The sequence below is a fragment of the Myotis myotis genome, unplaced genomic scaffold, assembly GCF_014108235.1.
Source record: "Myotis myotis isolate mMyoMyo1 unplaced genomic scaffold, mMyoMyo1.p scaffold_m19_p_3, whole genome shotgun sequence".
In the NCBI taxonomy this organism is placed as follows: Eukaryota; Metazoa; Chordata; class Mammalia; order Chiroptera; family Vespertilionidae; genus Myotis; species Myotis myotis.
This window is the reverse complement of record NW_023416335.1, coordinates 81,950,354-81,971,262: the sequence shown is the minus strand read 5'-3', so window position 1 is coordinate 81,971,262 and position 20,909 is coordinate 81,950,354. Positions and strand designations below refer to the sequence as shown.

The 20,909-nt window shown below is 42.3% G+C and overlaps 1 protein-coding gene and 1 pseudogene across 2 annotated transcripts in view; both read left to right on the top strand.

Annotated features, from left to right (window-relative positions):
- The window catches only part of EPSTI1 (epithelial stromal interaction 1), a 117,627-nt gene that overhangs the window by 17,536 nt on the left and 79,182 nt on the right, over positions 1 to 20,909 (top strand). For both annotated transcript variants that reach the window (XM_036300915.1, XM_036300916.1), the window contains exons 2-5: positions 12,833 to 12,891; positions 15,032 to 15,115; positions 18,332 to 18,405; positions 19,071 to 19,154. In XM_036300915.1, coding sequence (XP_036156808.1) covers positions 12,833 to 12,891; positions 15,032 to 15,115; positions 18,332 to 18,405; positions 19,071 to 19,154 — 301 coding nt within the window. The remainder of the gene's footprint in view (positions 1 to 12,832; positions 12,892 to 15,031; positions 15,116 to 18,331; positions 18,406 to 19,070; positions 19,155 to 20,909) is intronic.
- Positions 4,140 to 4,980, top strand: LOC118651601 (annotated as a pseudogene).

Below are 20,909 nucleotides of genomic sequence, written 5' to 3'. Positions count from 1 at the left end.
AATCAAACTGGCAACTTTTTGGTGCACATGGCAATGCCCAACCAACTAAGCCACACTTGCCAGGGCAGAATCATACTATTTTTTATGGTAGAAAACTGTTTAGTAATCTTTAATGAGATATTATTTATCAATACCATTTTGTTTCAGTGATTCTTATTACTCCTGGGACACAACAAAGAAAAGGAAAGAATCAGGAAACAGGATATAGATGTGAGAGTGAAGAGCCAGAACTAGGGATGTAAAAAAATAATCTTAAAAACTATATATATAAAACCCTAATATGCAAATAGACCGAACAGCTAAACAACCAAATGACCAGTCATGATGATGTGTGTTGACCACCAGAGAGCCAGTGCAGAACATGGCGGGCATCAGCTGTGGCGGGATGGTGGAGCAGGGGTGCCACACCAAGGCAGGGCACCGGTTGCTGTCATCAGGGCAAGCCTCTGGTGGTTACTGAAAATTCTTTGCTCACGTGCACCATGGTCCCACCTGGCACTTGCACCCACTGCCAGCACTGGAGCTGCCACTCGCACCTGCTGCCATCGACTTCCCCACTCACACCTGCCATCAGCATAGCCAACACCATCAGCGCATGGGAGTTTGCAGCAGCAGGAGTGGGGCTGCTGGCAGACAAGGGACTGGGGGCTGCAGTGGGAGGGGTTGGGCAGGGGCATGGAGGATGGGCCAAGACCCACCACTGTGCCCACTGCAGCCTTACAGCCCACAATTCCTTTCAAAGTGCACGAATTCGTGCACTGGGCCCCTAGTATTACAGATATTGTAGAAGAAGCAGCAAAGGATTCAGTCACAGCATGAAAAAGGAGATGTATTAAGTGATTCAGGACCAGAGTCTATACCAGGGGTGGGCAAACTTTTTGACTCGAGGGCCACAATGGGTTCTTAAACTGGACCAGAGGGCTGGAACAAAAGCATGGATGGAGTGTTTCTGTGAACTAATATAAATTCAAAGTAAACATCATTACATAAAAGAGTACGGTCTTTTTTTTTTTTTTTTTTTTAGTTTTATTCATTTCAAACGGGTCGGATCCGGCCCGCGGGCCGTAGTTTGCCCACGGCTGGTCTATACTGTATCAATAATAATAAAGGCGTAATATGCTAATTAGACTGGACAGCCAAACTACCTTCTGGACATCGTTCCAGATGTCCTTCTGGATGAAGCCATGGTGAGGGGGGAGGGGGCCGAGGCAGAGGCAGTTAGGGGCGATCAGGCAGGTAGGCAGCGAGCAGTTAGGGGTGATTGGGCAGTTAGGCAGAGTGGTTAAGGGTAATGAGGCAGGCATGCAGAGTGGTTAGGGGTGATGAGGCAGGCAGTCAGAGTGGTTAGGTGCGCTCAGGCAGGCAGGCGAGTGGTTAGGGGTGATGAGGAAGGCAGGCAGAGTGGTTAGGGGTGATGAGGCAGGTAGGTGAGTGGTTAGGGGTGACCAGGCAGGCAGGCGAGTGGTTGGGGGCGATCAGGCAGGCAAGAGGGTGGTTAGGGGTGATCAGGCAGGCAGGTGAGTGGTTAGGGGCAATCAGGCAGGCAAGCACTTAGGAGCCAGCGGTCCCGGATTGTGAGAGGGATGTTCGACTGCTGGTTTAGGCCTGATCCCTGCAGCAGTCAGACATCCCCTGAGGGGTCCCAGATTGCAAGAGGGTGCAGGCCGGGCTGAGGAACACCCCTCCCCTGTGCATGAATTTCATGCACCAGGCCTCTCGTGTATAAAATAAAAGTCTATTAAATTATTTATGTTATATATAACGATTATAATTACATACAATAGAACTTATATCCTCAAATAGGTGTCTTAATAGATAGCTGTATTTATTTGTTTCTCTCCTATAAAATAAGTCTGAAAATAGGTAGTCTAGGGCTGATATAGTACAATTGGTAGGCAACCATAATAAAACATTTCTTTCCAAGCACTGTTTTAGTTTAAGAATTGAGGAGTGTTAGGCATAAGTGCAGAAATTAATTAAGTGATCACATTGTCTCTGGATTTTGGAAATGTAAATGGGATATTTAAATGTAATCCATATTCCTGTAGAGGACTGATTTTAGAGGACTATTGGAGTTTTCTTCTAGATATTGTGCTGTGCAAAGCTATGTTTTACACTTTGTACATCCTGCAAGATTGTTTATAATAGTTAACAATTGACACAACTGAAATGGTAAAGTGAATAATTATGTTATGATACATCTATGTCGTGAAATATTATGAAGCCATTTAATATTAAGCTTGTTTCATGTATAATTGGGAAACCACTTATAAATGAAAGAATACAGAATTGAACTTAAGATATGATTACAACTGTACAATAACTTGTACAGAATATGGATTGGGCTGAAATGTACCCAAATAAAACTGTAATTGAGATCTCTAAGGGGTGGGATTATGAGTGACTTTTAAATGTTTTAAGAATATGCATTATTTTCTATGCGCTTATGTTTCTTTTTAAAAAAATGTTTTTATTAATTTCAGAGAGAGGAAGGGAGATGGAGAGAGAGATAGAAACATCAATGATGAGAGAGAATCATCAGAATTATTAATCAGCTGCCTCCTGCATGCCCCTTATTAGGGATTGAGCCTGAAATCCAGGCATGTGCCCTGACCCCTGACTGGGAATTGAACCATGACCTCCTGGCTCATGGATTGACACTCAACTACTGAGCCACACCACTGGGTCATATGTTTCTTTTAAAATCAGGATTAAATAATGAATATCATTTTAAAATGTTCTATGCAAAAATTAGATATAATTTTCTATGTCTTGAGTTCTGATTTTTTCCTTTAAGTTACAGATAAAATTGAGGAGCTTTGCTTTAAGTTATAGATAACCTTGAGGAGGTTATAATGTAATTTGCATACATAATTAGATCATAGCCTTTTAGTAATAATAAAAAAGAAAATGTATAGCCCAGGTTTTTATGGAAATGCCAATTTCCTTTTCATTCAGCTATCCTTAAAAAGAATGTTAATCCTGCCCTGACCGGTTTGGTTCAGTGGATAGAGCATCGGCCTGCGGACTGAAGGGTCCCAGGTTCGATTCCGGTCTAGGGCATGTACCTTGGTTGCGGGCACATCCCCAGTGGGGAGTGTGCAGGAGGCAGCTGATCGATGTTTCTAACTCTCTATCTCTTTCCCCTCCTCCCTGTAAAAAATCAATAAAATATATTTTAAAAAAAATGTTAATCCTAAATATTCTGTTGGAAAAGACAGCCTTTCTTGGACTTCTTTCACTTTGATATGTCTTGCTGGGTGTGTGCCAGGACTGCATCCCTGACCATTTTTTATTTATTATTATTATTATTATTATTATTATTATCATTATTATTATTATTTATTTATTTATTTTTTACAGAGAGGAAGGGAGAGGGATAGAGAGTTAGAAACATCGATGAGAGAGAAACATTGATCAGCTGCCTCCTGCACACTCCCCAGTGGGGGTGTGCCCGCAACCAAGGTACATGCCCTTGACCGGAATTGAACCCAGGACCCTTGAGTCCACAGGCCAATACTCTATCCACTGAGCCAAACCGGTTAGGGCTCCTGACCATTTTTTTAATCTGAACAATTTCTCGGAGTTGTTATGCAGCTGGGAACTTTGAAAGATGAACCATACTATTCCCCAGGACAAGGACCAGTCTTGCTTACTTAGTTGGTATATAAATGGTAGATCCTCCAACTCAGTTTTCCTCAGCTGTAACGCAATCACAATGTTGCCCCCGTAAGACTTGGGGCCAGAGAGAACAGATGTAAATATGCTGGTGTTCATGTTGCCTGCTATGCCATGAGTATTAAGTTCCTTTGTTTCTGACCTAGGAGTCTCATGACTTCTGCCAGCATCCAGGTTAGTTTTTTGGGTTAAGATTATTTTGTCAGTAAGGTCAAATCAAATCCCCAGACCTATATTGATATATTCTGAAAATATGGATTTCTTGTAGTTATTTATACTGAGGGAGCAAGTTTATGCATTTTGCAAGTATAACTATCAGTTGGTCCCCATCTCTACTTCCATCCTTGATTGGCTTCTGATGTCTAAAAGATGATGAATCTCTATAATATTGTATTTTATATACATTCTTTTTATCCTTAGAGTGAATCTTTCTTTCTTTCTTTTTTTTTTCATAGCTTTTATCACTTATGTGTTTTAAGTGAAGAAATTTGACACTCTTCAGGTCCACCCTGTAAAATTGTGCAGGCTGCTAACTGCACACACTTGCTTGGCTAGGGTGGTAATTTGGAGCTGAAATACAGTTGACCCTTCAACAAGAAATCCACATACAACTTTTGACTCTAGTCAGCCCTGTGCATTAATGGATTCAACCAATCATGGACCAAAAAACTATTTTCGGCCTTTCTCTGTCACCGAGATGGCACTTGACCCGGTAGGATAAATCCTGAGAAGTGTGTTTGCTGGGTCACATGAGAAGCATCTCAGTCATGTCAAAAAATATATTTTGATATCTAAAATAATGAGAGAAAAGGCCCAAGAGAGATGTTCTGAAGAAGTTCAAGATTTGACCAAATGTTGCAAGGAGTGTGAAATCCTATGGTAGCAAAATGTTGGAAAGAAATTCTGCATTGAAAGGATGTCTAGTGGCTTACTGTAATGATCCTGCCTTTTATGAGGAATGCAAAATGGAATACCTTAAGGAAAGGGAAGAATTCAGAAAAACTGGAATTCCTACGAAGAAAAGGCTACAGAAACGTCTAACAAGCATGTAGGCAAATATTTAAATGATAGATACCCAGTATCTCTGTTCATAGAAACTATAATTACCTAAAATAATGGACTCAAGGAAGTGTGTTTGCTTTATTCTAAATTATGAACATATTATTTTAATCTGAAATAAAGATTTTTCTAGTTAAAGCAAAACAAAACAAACAACAACAGTATTTTCAATTAGAGGTGGGATTCCATGCTTGGGAGTGCAAAAATACTGTTTTTTATCTGTGATTGGTTGAATCTGTGGATGCCAAGGGCTGACTGTTTTTATTGAAAAACAACAATAACAACAACCATATATAAGTTGACCCATGCAGTTCAAACCATTGTTGCTCAAGGTTCAACTGTATATACCAAACCCTGTGTGTGACATATTTTTCTCATTTGTCTAAGTTTGCTGTGTCTCATGAAGCCATGGACCTGCATAGGAGCCCTGGTATGGATATGTCTGTGTGTGTGAACTTCTTTCTAGTTTCCACAAAGGCACCCCATCTACAGAAGCTCTGATGACCTGATGATCCCTTGTTTGTTTATCTTTCCCCTTTGGGTATCTATACAGCTCTCGAACAGAAGCTGTGAGTTATAGAACTAACCAGCTTCACATCAGCCTCTTGGGTGTGCAGACAATGTTTTCGACTCTGTGCATTCTGAAACCAAAGAGCATTCATGAGTCCTTCCACACGGGTGATGTGGAGTGCTGGATCAGGGCTGGTGTAACAGACTTAGGGGTCAAGGATGATTTACTCGGCCTGATCTTGTTATTTTATGTTTCTTTTGGGAATATGATGTGTTTATAAAAGAACTTTTGGAAGCCTGAATGCTTCAAGTTTTGACTGATGCTGGCTAAAAACAGTAAGGTTCAGATTCCTGCATTGAAGATCATTTAGTAAAAAACCAATACGGAAAGCCTTATCTAGAAAATAAGTCTCTATCCAGTACCTTTGATTAACCAAATCCTTCTTTTTTACAATTTCATCCAAGGATAAGGTTTTCTTAAACTATGAAAACCTCAAACCAATTGTGTATAGGACAGCAGACTATGTCTATTTGTCTGCGTGAAATTACGTTTGTAACAGTCTTCTACCTCTTTCTGAATTTTTGCTCTTGGCTGTGTGTGTGTGTGTGTGTGTGTGTGTGTGTGTGTGTGTGTTTAAGTCACCCAGTATTGTTCTTAATTAGAAATTTAAATTACATCTGCAGTTTCTACACACCAGGATATATATTTATGTAATACTGTTAGACAGCCAGGATATTTTTCATAATTTCAACATGACATTTTTTCATAGAGTGCTTATTGATGAGGCTTCATGAAAATTGTGCAAGAATGTATGCAGGAGAAGCAGTTGTGTAGCTCAGGAGAGACCTCACAAAGAAAACATTTCTTCAATATATTTATTTATTTTTTTATGGTGCAGGAAAAAATTTTTTCTTTTGTGCTATTCTTTTAGATATTCTCCCTTAATATATGTCACTGATATGTGCTGTTGGAAAGTGAAAACAACCTTACAAATTGAGAAATTCCATTAAATTTCAATGAGCTAATTAAGGAAACTCATTTTCAAAGATATACATTTATTTCAGTAGCTTGAATGTTGCTTAATCAGGAAATGACCGGAATATTAAACACTGAAAGGTTGGTTGTGCTTGTGTAGATCAGTCGCTTCGAGAGTCAGATGGTTGAAAGGGATGACATGGAGGTTAAAACAGCAGAGGCCCTTGTTGTGGGTGGAAACTAATTGGCTGAAAGCATGAATAAGTTATATGTTATTCATGTCAAGGAAAAGCTAGGAGAAAAGGGATGAATATTTGTATCTACCAAGGCATTATGCTCTGCCATATGATATAAAAAATAAAAAGCAGATCCTTAGATTTATGCTCTTCTTCCTATAGGAAGTAAGAGGAACAGAAGCTCAATTCATCGGCAGTGCTTTCTTCTGAATAATACGTTTTAGACTTGGCATTTTCAGCCAATAAAATATTACTAAGACGGTTGCTAAGAAATTCACTAACATAAAACATTTATTACTAGGACCATTGTCCTTGATCCTGGGATTATGTTTAAGTGCTTTCAATTAAAAACCTCTAATTTGTGGCTAGACAATTCTTTTCCTCTTTTCACAGCCCTCTACCATGTCTGGGTATCTGTAGCCTACACATTGGCCACAGATTGACCATAGTCCTACTTCTAAGACTAAAGATTCTAATATGATGTTATTAGACTTGAACTTAATCAGATTAGATATTATAGAATGAAATCTTTAAAAATCATATTAATTTTACTTCCCAAATCTCTTGCAAAATTTTTATGAGAGAGACCCATGGAGCTTGGAAAATTCTCTACGAAGCTGCTCTTAGCAAACAAACTTTTTTTTTTTTTGCCATTTTTAGAGCCTATCTTTTAAGCCTCAATTTGATATTCTTCTCTGCAGTTTTCTACCCCTCTGGGATCTCTGACTCTCCTCCACCTTGGATCTCTCACTACTTCTTTCATCTCACTTTGATGGTTGTTTGGATATCCTTGTGGTGTGTTCTCGTGGTTTCATGAATTGTTCCTGACTAAAGCATAAGCTCTGTTAAAGTGGTTGGTGTCTGTGCTTTGGTATTGTCCCTAACACGACAAGTCTATAGGTGCTCAGTTAAATTAAGTACACTACTTTGTTTGGAAATCTATCAAGAGGCTGAAGTTATGCTTTCTACATTGAGCTGAAGAGTAAGCCGCATACATCTGACCGGTCTGAGTCAAAAGTCCTTGGTTTGCATCTCTGCACTATTGCTTAAATAACCCGTGATCTTTAACATATGGTCTTTATCAGTGGTTTCTTCATCCCTAAAATCCTTTTAGTGCAGATGTTCAAAGTTAGCTTGACTGATCTATAGCAGTGGTTCTCAAAGTGTGGTCCCTAGACCGAGAACACCAGCATGACCCAGAACTGTTAAAAATGCAAGTTATCAGACCCCACCCCAGACCTACTGAATCAGAAACTCTGCACTTTAACAAATCTTCCAGGTGATTCTGCTGTGCACTAAAGTTTAAGTATGACTGATTTGCAGTATAGTCAAATCCCTGGTATGATGAGAAGCTCCGTACTACAATCTTAATGAACATTGAGGATTGTGCCATCATTTCATGGTTGGTGTGTAAATCCATTATGTCATGTTTCATCTTTAAGACTCTGCAGAATGGCTCACTTTTGTGTCATATTCAAGTCTGCAAGGTACTATCAACAGAATTGTAGCTCTCAGGCTCCTATAAAGTGTTGGCAATTGAGGAGTGAAAAATCTTTCTTAGGGTGAACAAAGAATATGCTGTGGACAAGGGATTAATTTTCAGCAGCAGCAGCAGCCTCCTAATTTTGTATTCATAACGTTGCATGTATGCTAGGCTACACATGCAACATCTGCTGATATACATTAGGTAATTGGGCATCCAGCAGCCCCATTTGTATGCAAAGGTGGTTGCACACCTCCATTTACAAGTCTAAAATTAAAGCCCAGTTTGAAGCTGGCTGAAGGCTCGCTGCTAGGAACAGAAATAGATAAGGAAGAAATGGCTTCTGTTAATCAGTGCTTTTGGCCTCTCCTGTTCAATCTTTGCTAATTTGTCCTTTGAAATTGTACATTCTGTGTTGAAGAGAGAGACTTCTAAGATTACCTGTTTTTGTTGTTTTTCTTTAAAGAAAACCTACATTTATAAACTGGTTGTGTTTACACATAGCATTGTCCCTAACACTGTAACCACATGTATGCTACAGTCTGTTGCTGAGCTATATTTTTGCTATATGAAGTACTCATGCTCTTGTGGAACCACATGGATCATCTCAAAGAAGAGACACCCAGCACAGACTCACAGACTGGGTGTTGGCATAATTTCATTTTAATTCAGCCCACATCCGTCAAGTAGCTACATTGTATTAGCGTTTTGCCAGAGGCTGGGCATAAACATATCAATCAAGCAGTTTCTGCCCTCAAAAGCTCACAATATTTTAACATCTTCTTGATATCCCAGAGTTGAATATTTTTGCATAAATGAAGTCTTCTCTGATAATCTTATGAATTAAAGTGACTCCTTACTTCTCTGAGCTCCTGATTATGCTCAACAAGTGTCCCAAGAAGAATGAGGGATCCATGCCTGAAAGACTCCGAGCTCAAGCACAAGACTGTGGTCAGTGAGCACTGAGATGGGACATCAAGAAGAGATGGCTGCACTAATTCACACCCTTATGTTCATTACAATGTTATTTACAGTAGCCAAGATTCGGAAGCAGTCCAAGTGCACATTAGAGGATGAGTGGGTAAAAAAGCTGTTGTACATTTACAACAGTGGAATGCTACTCGGCAGTAAAAAAAAAGGAGGAAATCCTACCTTTTGCAACAGCATGGATGGACCTGGAGAGTATTATGCTAAGCAAAATAAGCCAGTCACAGAAAGACAAGTACCATATGATTTCACTTATATGTGAAATCTAATGAATAAAACATACTAACAACAAACTACTAACAGGCTTATAAATACATAGACAGACAGCTGTCAGAGGGGAGTTGAGTTGAAGGGCTCAGTAAAAAAGGTGAAGGGATTAAGCAAAAATTAAAAATGAAAAAACAAAGCCCTCATAGACACAGACAACAATATGGTGATTACCAGAGGGAAAGGGGGTGAAGAGTGATAGAAGATGATAAAGAGGGGGGATAAATCATGATAAAAGGAGACTTGACTTGGGGTGGTGAACACAATACAATATACAAATGGTGTATTATAGGATTGTACACTTGAAACCTATATAATTTTATTAATCAATGTCACTCCAATCCTATCTAATAAAAGAGTAACATGGTAATTAGCGTACGTCTGCTACCCTTCCCATTGGCTAATCAGCGAGATATGCAAATTAACTACCAGCCAAGATGGCGGCTGGCAGCCAGGCAGCTTGAAGCTAGCATGAGGCTTGCTTGCTTCAGTGATGGAGGAAACCAACACATTCCCCACCTGCCTTGCCGGCCGCTGAGCCTGCAGTTTGAAACATTGTTACAAATATAGAAGCTAAACAAAACCCCAGAAACCTGCTTTCAGCCAGCCGGGACCTCAGAGCTGGAGTTGATACAGTGTTTCGATTATAGAACCCAAACAAACCAGATACCTGCTTTCAGCAGCAGAGGCCTCAGAGCTGGAGCCAGAGCTAAAGCTGGCCCAGAATAAAAAAAAAAGAAAAAAAGGAGCAGTTGGGAACTTCAGTCACCCGCCAGCCTGAAAATAGCCCTCAGCCCCTCACCCAGACTGGCCAGGCACCCCAGTGGGGACCCCCACCCTGAAGGGTGTGTGACCAGCTGCAAACAGCCATCATCCCCTCACCCAGGCTGGCCAGGCACCCCAGTGGGGACCCCCACCCTGATCCAGGACACCCTCCAGGGCAAACCAGCTGACCCCCACCCGTGCACCAGGTCTCTATCCTATATAGTAAAAGGGTAATATGCCTCCCAGCACCAGGATCAGCGGAGCTTCGAGGCCTCCCAGCACCAGGATCAGCAGAGCTGAGAGGCCTCCCGGCACCGGGATCAGTGTGACAGGGGGCAGCGCCCAAACCCCCTGATCACCCTGCGGCTCTGTGTGTGACAGGGGGTGGGGCCACAACCTCCCTATCTGTCCTGCTCTGTTTGTGACATGGGAAGGTGCCCCAACCCCCTGATCAGCCCTGCTCTGTGCCTGATAGGGGGGAGCTCCCCAACCCCCTGATCACCCTGCAGCTCTGTGTGTGACAGGGTGCAGTGCCCCAACCCCCAGATCGGCCCTGCTCTGTGTGTGACAGGGTGCGGCGCCCCCCCCCCCCCCACGGGCCCTGTTCTGTGTGTGACGGGGTAGAGCCATAACCTCCCCATCAGCCCTGCCCTGAGTGTAACAGTGGTGGTGCCCCAACCCCCTGATCGGCCCTGCTCTGTGGGTGATAGAGGGTGGCGCTCCAACCCCCTGATCCGCCCTGCTTTGTGCATGACAGGGGGCAGCGCCCCAACCCCCTGATTGGCCCTGCTCTGTGCGTGACAGGGTATGGCACCGCAACCTCCCCATCAACCCTGCCTTGAGTATGACAGGGGGCGGAGACCCAACCCCCCAATCGGCCCTACCCTGAGCGTGACTGAGAGTGGCATCGCAACCTCCCGATCCGCCCTGCTCTGTGCATGACAGGGGGCAGTGCCCCAACTCCCCAATAGGCCCTGCTCTGAGCCCGACCAGGGACTGCACCTAGGGATTGGGCCTGCCCTCTGCCACCCAGGAGCAGGCCTAAGCCAGCAGGTCATTATTTCCCGAGGGGGTCCCAGACTGCGAGAGGGCACAGGCTGGGCTGAGGCACTCTCCCTCCCCCCGAGTGCACAAATTTTTGTGCACCGGGCCTCTAGTCTAATCTAATAAAAGAGAAACATGCAAATTGACCGCACCTCTGCTAAGCCCCAAGCCACTTCCACCAGCCAATCAGAGCGACTATATGCAAATTAACCCAACCAAGATAGGGGCCGGCAGCCACAGAGCTTGAGCGAACAGGAAGCTTGCTTGCCCTGGTGATGGAGGAAGCCAAGCCTTCCGCCTGCCCTGGTGGCTGCAGCCTCCACTCAAGGCAAAAAAGTTTCAATTATAGAAGATAAGTAAATCCCAGATACCTGCTTTTAGCCGGCCTCCACTAGGAGCTTGGGTAGCTGGGGCCGTGGCCAGCCTGCAAACAGCCATCAGCCCCTCATCCAGAATGGCCACACCCTCATAGGGTGAGGGTCCCTGCTGGGGGGCTTGGCTAGCCTGCAAACAGCCATCAGCCCCTCACCCAGGCTGGTCACACCCTCATGGTGTGAGGGTCCCCTCTGGGGGGCTTAGCCAGCCTGCAAATGGCCCTCAGCCCCTCACCCAGAATGGTCAGGCACCCCAGTGGGGGCCCCCACCCATGCACCAGGCCTCTATCCTATATTATAAAAGGGTAATATGCAAATTGACCCTAACAGCAGAGCGACTGGGAATCACTGGTCACTATGACACACACTGACCACCAGGGGGCAGATGCTCAATGCAGGAGCTGCCCCCTGGTGGTCAGTGTGCTCCCACAGAGGGAGCTCTGCTCAGCCACAAGCCAGGCTGATGACTGCCAGTACAGCGGTGGTGGTGGGAGCCTCTCCTGCCTCCTCAGCAGCGCTAAGGATGTCTGACTGCAGCTTAGGTCTGCTCCCCGCTGGCAAGTGGACATCCCCAAGGGCTCCCGGGCTGCCAGAGGGATGTCTGACTGCCAGCTTAGGTCCAATCCCCCGGGGAGCGGGCCTAAGCCAGCAGGTGGACATCCTCTGAGGGGGTCCCAGACTGGGAGAGGGCACCGGCCGCGCTGAGGAACCCCTCTGAGTTCACAAATTTTTGTGGACCGAGCCTCTAGTCATAATAATAAAAGGCTAGAGGCATCATGACCAAAATGACCAAACAACTGGTCACCATGAAGTGTGTGGAGCACCTCTCGGTCCCTCCCCCATGGCCCACAGGCTCCAATCACAGCAAGGCTGGCAGCTGGTGGGCAGGTGGGGCAGCAGGTGGGTGGGACAGTAAGGCAGGTGTGGCGAGACGAGAATGGGTAGGTGGGGCATGAGCATGGCAGGGTGGCGGGTGGGTGGGGCTGCATGATTTCGTGTGCTGGGCCTCTAGGAAATTCAATAAAATTAATGTTAAAAGAGATGGCTGCATTGCAAATGGCCCATATTCACAGTTTGTGGGAACAAAGAATGCATGAGTGTTTCTTTTACTCCCAATATGGTCCAGTTGTGTGGAAGAGGATGCCCATCTAAAGCCACCTCAAAGAGATTTGCTCATGAGCATCACCTAGAGGAGTGGTGGGTCCCTGCAAATAGAGTTTACCAGGAGCCAACAGTGAAGCAGTCACTTGTCACTCTGTATTTGTTTTCCTTTGACAACAAGATTGTAAAGCTTCTGGAGAATAGACCTGGGTCTTAATAGGAAGAGTACTTTCCAAAGCACATATTTGATGGTGATGATAGTAAATAGTGTATCAGCAGGAAGAATGTTTGGTGGTTTATAGGCATTAGTAGTTTCTCATGATAATAAACAATTTTTCCCTCTTCATTCTAGCATGGGTGCCTACACCTTGATAGCACCAAATGAAAACCGAAGAAAGCAGTTACAAAGGAGTATGTATATTTATTTAACATTCAGAAAGCTTCTCATGTTCTTATAGAGTATAATTGATTTGTTTTGGTCTAAAGTATTTTTATTTTCTGATTTGAATATACTCACTAGATCTCATCAATTTTTTTTCTTTAACTTTAGCAGTTTTAATTCTACCTTTTAAAATTATACACTGTTAATGTTTCTAAACTTGTTTCTCTAGGTTAAAAGCAGAACTCATTGCATGATTATAAATCTTAGATTTCTGTTGAGCTTAAACAGTTTGCCAATAGACCTCTTTCTTGTTCCTGTAAAGTTGGGTTGACTGCAGATATTTTTATAGGACTACTAGAGGCCCGATGCATGAAATTTGAGCAAGGGTAGGCCTTTGCAGCCCTGGCTGCCTCTTGGCCCCTGCCCCCTGCCTGCACCCACCTTGGCCTGGCACTGCTTGCGTCTGCCACCACACAAGTTCCCTAGTTCCATGGAGCCTCCTGATTGATCACCCCCACCAATCACCCCCCAGCTGGGGCCTGGGCCTCCCTCTGTGGGGCTATCGTGGGGCAATGGCGGGCCCCCCCGACCAATTGCATTGCACCCACCTTGGCTGGCCTGGCACCAGTGCGTGTTATAGCATGGTCGTCCGGCAGGTTGTCCAGACAATCTTTCTGCTGTTCGGTCGTTTGGTCGATTTGCATATTATGCTTTTATTATTACAGATGACTACTTTTGAGATAGACAAGTTATATACTTAAAATAATTATGTACTTAAAATATGTACTTGAAATAACTTGCCTCTTTCTTGATATGTTTTATCCCTTCATAATGGAATTATTTTTAAGCTTCTGTGCTCCCATACTTTTGTAACTATCACAGTCTACTCTGTTATTTTTATTTGTGTAAAGTAAGTATATTCAATTCACATTGTTCGTAGGTTCTGCAATTTCAAGTGAAACAATGTATAATAAAACCAATTTTACCATAGGCTACTTGATATAAACAAAAGCTAAGTTCCTATGGCATCTCATCAACATTATAATAAAACAACATATTGGAGGACCTGCTGTACTTTAATTTTTTTTTTTTTTTTTTAGATTACCACATCTTTGAGGAAGGGACCACACTGTACTCATTTTTGTGGATATTAAGATATTTCATTGAATTGTACAGCAAAATAAATGCTGTCATTTAAAATTATAGCATTATACATTTGAGTTGGAAGAAGAACTAAAATTTAGTTCACAAAGAAGTTACGAAGCTTGTTCAAGTCAATTGTGGGACTATCTCCTTTATTAGATCTTTGTAGGAAATTTAATTTTATGATTAATGATGGACATAAGAGCACAACAGGAAAGCAAACAGCTCTCCTCCTGGTGGTAAAACTGTAGGTTTCCTTTTAATAATCAGTGCAGAATATGACAAATGCTGCTATGTAGTGAGTGGGCACTGCCAACAGTTGACCAACAGAATTCCAAATGTTTTGGCATCGCACAAGCGTTTGATTTAAATACTTAAGTCTCAGTGTGCTCCGGATTTTTGAGGAGTTTCAGAAAGTTTTTTCTCTAATAGTTAAAAAATGTTATAAATGGACATTTGGAACCATCAGGTCTAAGTGGAGATTCGGGCCTGCATTGGAAGTACTGAACTAGTATCTCTGGCGCCCCCTGCTGTCACTGAGTGTATTTTAGGGAATGAGCACTGCTCTCCCAAGTGCCAGAAACCAGAGCAGGGTTGCCCACAGGCAGTGCAGAGCTCTCACATTGTATAGTTGCAGTAAGATTTGGGAACACTTAAAATAAAGAATGTGGGCATCAGAATTACTTGGGAATATATATTTACCTATGTGTGAAAAGCTCTTATTGACATGATTATTCTGGTTTTGCACACATTCTCTAGAATGGGAAGAAAAATCTTTTATTTTAGTAGGAGTTCAGGTTCTTTTCCATATTTGAACCTCCCATGCAGAGACATTGCCACAGGGGTGGGCCCAGGGTGACTTCAAGGGGTTAGGACTGAATGGTGTCTTCCTTTCCCGGATATCTCATCCACCCATGCCTGCGTATATTTAATTGCCCTCTAATGGTTGTTTTTAATGCCTTAAAGGGACCAGTTTCCTTTTAACATTCTAATGATTGATGACTTTATATTTCTCACTTGGCTTAGTTGCTGAGAAAGAGCTGGAGAACCTGGAGAAGTGGAAGGAGCAACATAGAGCGAAGCCAGTTAACCTGGTACCAAGGAGGCTAGGTAAGCAAGCAAAGTGGTCATCTGGATAGAGGAGGACAAGGCATGTATCAATCCTGTTAGCACCTTGCCTAGGTCTGTCTTTCACTGTATCTTACAGGTGGTTGGGTCACTGTGCTTCTTGGAATGGACTGCATTTAAAATTGAAACAAATATGCAGATATATTGTTGTTTCTTTCTAATTTTCTGCAAGTAGCAAACATATGATGCCACACAGTTATGTGGGAATAAAGTGATGACTTAACTGCCAAACAATTTAGAGCCTCTTAGATGATCAACTCTGAAGAAATCTTACCTGGGGCCCTGCGTATGCCCCATCACAGCACTAGTCAGGATGGGAGTAAAAGCTGTCACAAGCATATGAATCATGGCTCTTGATGCTAATGGGGAAAAATGAATGGAGAGTCAATTCCGAAACTAAGACAGGAGTGAGCTGGGGGCCCAGTGGTCGGTATAAAGGGAAGCATCCCTTCTGTTTGTATTCTACAGATAGAGACCTTTGGGTCTCTGACACATGCTGCCAGTGTGATGAATTGTCTTGGCTGCCTTTGCCAGTGTTTGAATCTTCCAATGGGGAGGCTACCTAATGGGAATCATTCAGTCCATTCTTCCCTTTTCTTTTCTAGCAGCAGCTAAGAACTTAGAGGGCTGGGTACAGTTTCCACATATTTTGTTAATACAAATGTGTCAAGCAACAAGGGCCACTTATTGTCACAATAGTTTCAGAGAAATTTTTTTTCCAGGATATAGGTAAAAATAAGCTAATTTGGAAATCATTAATGGATGAAAGTAATAGTAACCATACCCCCACTATGTTTCATGAAAAGGGTTAATCTTAAGTGTAACCTGTACACTGAATAAGCCAGATGTGAGAGGTACAACCGGGAAACAGCTTTGTCCCTCCTAAGTGATGCCCTCAAACCAGCTCTGTGGGACTAGTTTGTCCCTTTAATATTTGGATTAGATTAGCTCTTTTTGATCTTTCTCAACTAATAAAGTTGTTCATCTAATTCTAGGCATGAAACAGTGTCATTTCAGTAATTAATCTTCAGTCCTAGCTACTGGGCAAAATTGTTACTAATAAAGATTAGAACTTCCTCCACGTTCAGCCCAGGTATATTTGGGGTAGAAAGATAGCAAAGGAATTGGGGCATAATGGAATTTTTCTCTCCAGACTGCCCTGTTTCCATATTCTGACCCCTCCAGAGTCAAAGGGAGAAGGGGAGGGAAGGGTGAGGGGTCTATGGTGCACTGATCCTGGTTTCTTAGTCTTGGTATATACTTACTGTGCATCTCCCCCACTCCCCTCGGGGTCCTTGGAGTTCTTCAGATACCCTCCTTGCCTTCGTTCATCTTTGACCTAGATTTCCCTGGTAGAGATGATAAACGTTCCTTCTGTCACCGTGGCTTCACCATTGGCTCTTGGTAGGTAGACTCTCTCTGTAGGGCTGCATTTGTTTCTCCAGGTGGCTCACATGGGCAAGTCCCTTTAGGACAGCTTTAGGTGAACATTCTCCTTCATGACAACTCAGATTTGGAGTACAGGAAACACAAACTCTTGGAAAACAGGCCATTTGCCATGCAGCCACCTCTTGTTGATGACCCATTGAGTAGACAACTGACAACAGCCTTTGGGCTCTGACTTTTCTAGGCATGGGTCCACTAGGTCCCTCAGTCTCTTGGGGAAATGCATTCAGATCATCAAGTGATTTTTCATTCAACGTCTCTTGTTCATCTTTACGTGAAGAATCCGCCTACCCCAAAGACACAGAGAAGATGAATCCACAAAGACATCCTCTGATTTCTACCTCCCTTTGACCTATTCAACCCTTTTTATAGGCTGAAGGTAGTTGTTACTACAAGTTTTCTAAACTTGTTCAGTTACCTCCTTGAAGATCCTGCTTAGGGATCCAAGTACCTTGTTTTGGATTTTGGAGTGGTTGGCTACTATTATCTTCAGACCTCAGCTAAAAAAGGACAGAATCTCATTTTTGACATATCTAGAAATGGCCACAGATATCTGTGTGGAAAGAGGCTAGGGGGTAGAAAAAAAAAGTTCCAGAGTGTATTAAACTTTATGATGATTTTTGAACAAAACCTGTAAATGCTTTGTATACATCTGACTATCTTCATTTATTTTTATTCTCAGCTCTTCCCCTATTCCCCTACTCTTTAAAATATTGGAATAGTTTGAGGAGATTTTGAAAGTGGCTGAAACATTATATAAAAGCTTTAATAGCCCTCACTTTTTCTTTCCCTTTCCTCCATCCCCCACAACAAAGACGAAAGGGCCCAAACCAAACAGGCTTTACATATCTTTTGGGACTCAGATGAGAAGTCCCTATGGGGTCTTTATCAGTTCAATTATAAAAACTATGGTGATGCAATTTGTTTTAATGCATCTTCTGTGAGAGGGAATCAGAGAACTGACACATTTAGTGACCAAAACACCAGAGAATTATTTCGAAGGGATTTTTATAATACACATATCATGCTTGCATAAACACTAAGAAATCCCTAAATAGCAATTCTTACTAGTAGATGATTATCAAGCTGCATTCTGGCCCCTAATTATTTTAGGTTAAAGAGGGAGCAGGCAAATAATCTAACATTCATATATTTTTCATGAATACCTACAGAAAGAACAATAAATAGTATAGATTGACAATCAATTACGAATAATAATATTTCTACTGTACTTTTAAAAACTGGGTTATAAAGACCCCATATTTGTTTAGTGGCAAGAGCCCTGAGGGTTTCCTGAGCTTTGCCACTTGAATCAGGACAATCGGGTCAGAAGAAGAAAAGCAAGTGAAGCATCATTGATAATAATCCTTATCATGGTTAAGAAATGGTCATACTTAAGCAGGAGGAATGTTCTAGAATTTCCAAAACAAGCAGTATTTCTTATTATTTAGTATGGAACTTGCGGCATGATTTTCATCTAAAGGAAAACTTGAATATTGGCACAACTGGAAAACTCAAGTAGGATTGCCCTGTTCTTTTAGGAATATGGTCTATCTGTCTAGCTCTGTCTATCTTTTAAGTGATGGCCATTATTTAATGTCTTATTAAGAAAACTGGTTATGTCCTTATTTCTAGAGGTATAAAATGTTAAAGAAACTCATTGTGTAGTCATATCATGTATTAATTAGTTTTTGATGGCTGACATTTCAGGTTAACATTCAAGTTTCAACTTTGTGACTTTTTTTTCCTTAGGTGGAAGCCAATCAGAGGCTGAAGTGAGGCAGAAACAACAACTCCAACTGATGCAATCTAAATACCAGCAAAAGGTCAGAATCCATCTCTTTTAGTTTAATTTTGGCAAGGAATTTGAGCGCCAGCACTTTCTAGTAACTATGAAATAGCACAGTAACTTACCAGAAACATAAAACTTTTCAAGCAATTGCAAAAGGGAACTCTCAAAGGCAAAGAAATCAGGAGCCGAAGAGAGATACATCTAGAATTTCTATCCACGCTATACATTAGTCAAAGCACCCCTGGTTCAGGGATTTTTTTCCTAGTTTAACTCTATTGTGTTTTGAATATTTTGCTTTCAACAACATGGATTTGTTTACTGGATAGCAGTCATGAAATTATTAAAAAAAGAAAATATTTAAGGCGCTTAGTGATTTTTTACAAGGCACGTCATGAGTTTTATAATCAGGGAAAATTATCTGCCCACCCTTTTTCCTCCCCAACCCAGATTGGGGGAGGCGGGGTGGTGGGAGAAGACAGACGGAGACCAAGGAAGAAATACAAAGAGAAATTTCATAGGCAGGAGAAGTAGCCTGGCCAGTCTCTGTGCTCTAAGTACTTGAAATACCAACCTATAATCATGGTGAGGTAGAGCACAAACAATACTGTAATTTGCCTTTCATCATAATTTTGGGTTCCAGAGATTCAGACTGAAAAATAGTAACTGTTTTCTGTCCTCTGTAATCTCAATACATTTTAGCTAAAAAGAGAAGAATCTATAAGAATCAAGAAGGAAGCTGAAGAAGCTGAAATCCAAAAAATGAAGGCAATTCAGAGAGAGAAGGTAAGATAGCAGAGAAGATGATTAGTTAATGTTGACTGAGGGTATTTTATGTGCCAGGTTCTCTTCCAGACATGGTCATGTACAAACTCATTTAATCCTCACAATATGGTAACCCTACGAAGTACACATTATTCTTATTAGCCAAGTTCACAAATGAGGAAACTGACACAGAGAAGGTAGATAATTTGCCCAGGGCTCACAGCTGGTAAATAGAAGTAGGATTCAAATCCAGGCTGATGGGCCTCAGAGCTAGAGTTCTTAGTCACAACACTATCTTGACTCTCAGGCAAGTGATCAAAGTAGTCACTGTATATTTGTCTATAAGCAAAGCAGTTAGTAATAATGGCAATTAGCAGTGGACCACCATATTTATATCCAAACTAGAGGCCTGGTGCATGAATTTGTGCACAGGTGGGGTCTCTCAGCCAGGCCAGTGATCAGGGCCAATTGGGACCAGCCGGGAGCAGGGGGTGTGGGGAGGGGACACGGGAGGTTGGCTGGCTGTGGGAGGTTGGCTGTGGGAGCGCACTGACCATCATGGGGTAGCTCCTGCATTGAGCAGATGCCCCCTGGTGGTCAGTGCACATCATAGCTATGTCCAGTCATCCGGTCGTCCGGTTGTAATGGTCGCTTACACTTTTATATATATAGATACTGACTTTTCTAGGGTGAATGCAAAATAGGTAAACATACTCTCTTACTGATAGAAGAGAAAGTGTACATTTGCATTTCAGTATTAGGGATATGATCCAAACCTCAAAGTGTTTTTAGTGTTGATACTTATTCTGGGTTTGGGGAAATAAACCTGCTAAACTTGTTCATTTGCTAGAGAAGAAGGAAGAATGTAGTGTTATTCCCCCTTACGCCTGTCTCCTACTGTCATTCCTCACAAAGCCCTAAGGTGTAGTAGGTTTTAAGTGCTGAAGGTTTAGGGGAAAGGGGTTGACTCATGATACTGACTACCAAGTATGACACCTGCTGCAGGTGTAAGCCATGGAAGCACAAGTGCTATTCCTGCTGTCTGTGTCTCTCTCCCCCTCCTTCTTTTCTCTTTTTCTTTTAAAGATTGAGTGTTGGTCAAGATCTAAACCTGGTTACCAAACAATAACTATTTTTACCAGTTAGAGTTCATGAAGCCAAAAGCTGATGACTTAGAGAATGTGTGAGAGAATATGAGCCTTTTCTTCCCCTGAGGACCTTCTACCTGCTGGGGAGCAGACTGAGTTTTTTTTGGAAGTATCCTGTTGTGCTGTGTGACCTTGAGCATGCTGTACCCCTCCCTCAACTATTCCTGTAAAATGAGTCTATAAGCCCCACCTCCTCTTCTCCCAAGGCCGAGTAGCATCTGTAGATTTCGATGCTATAACTGTAGAGGTGTTGGCGCCGGGGAGGAGATAAGACTGGACTTATGCATGTGGAACTGTAGTGAAATGCTGGAGGTATAAGAAAAAAACATATAGGAACTTGGTTTACAAAATTTGATTCAGTAATCTATTTCCAGCTGATCAGCCATTATACCTTCACTGAAAACATCTTTATTACAATAACATTTTTTAACCCATCTTTCTCTCTTTCTACTTCTCTATTTCCTACTCTTTTTTTTTTTTTTAATCAAACTCCCCTCCCCAATTTCCTCCTTCAAAGGAAGGTTCACACATTGGTCTTGTGCTTGTAGAGGAGTGTCCCCTCACATAGAACAAGTCTATGTGCATTGCAGGCAGAACTAAAAAATCATTAAATCATTACCAGGAACTG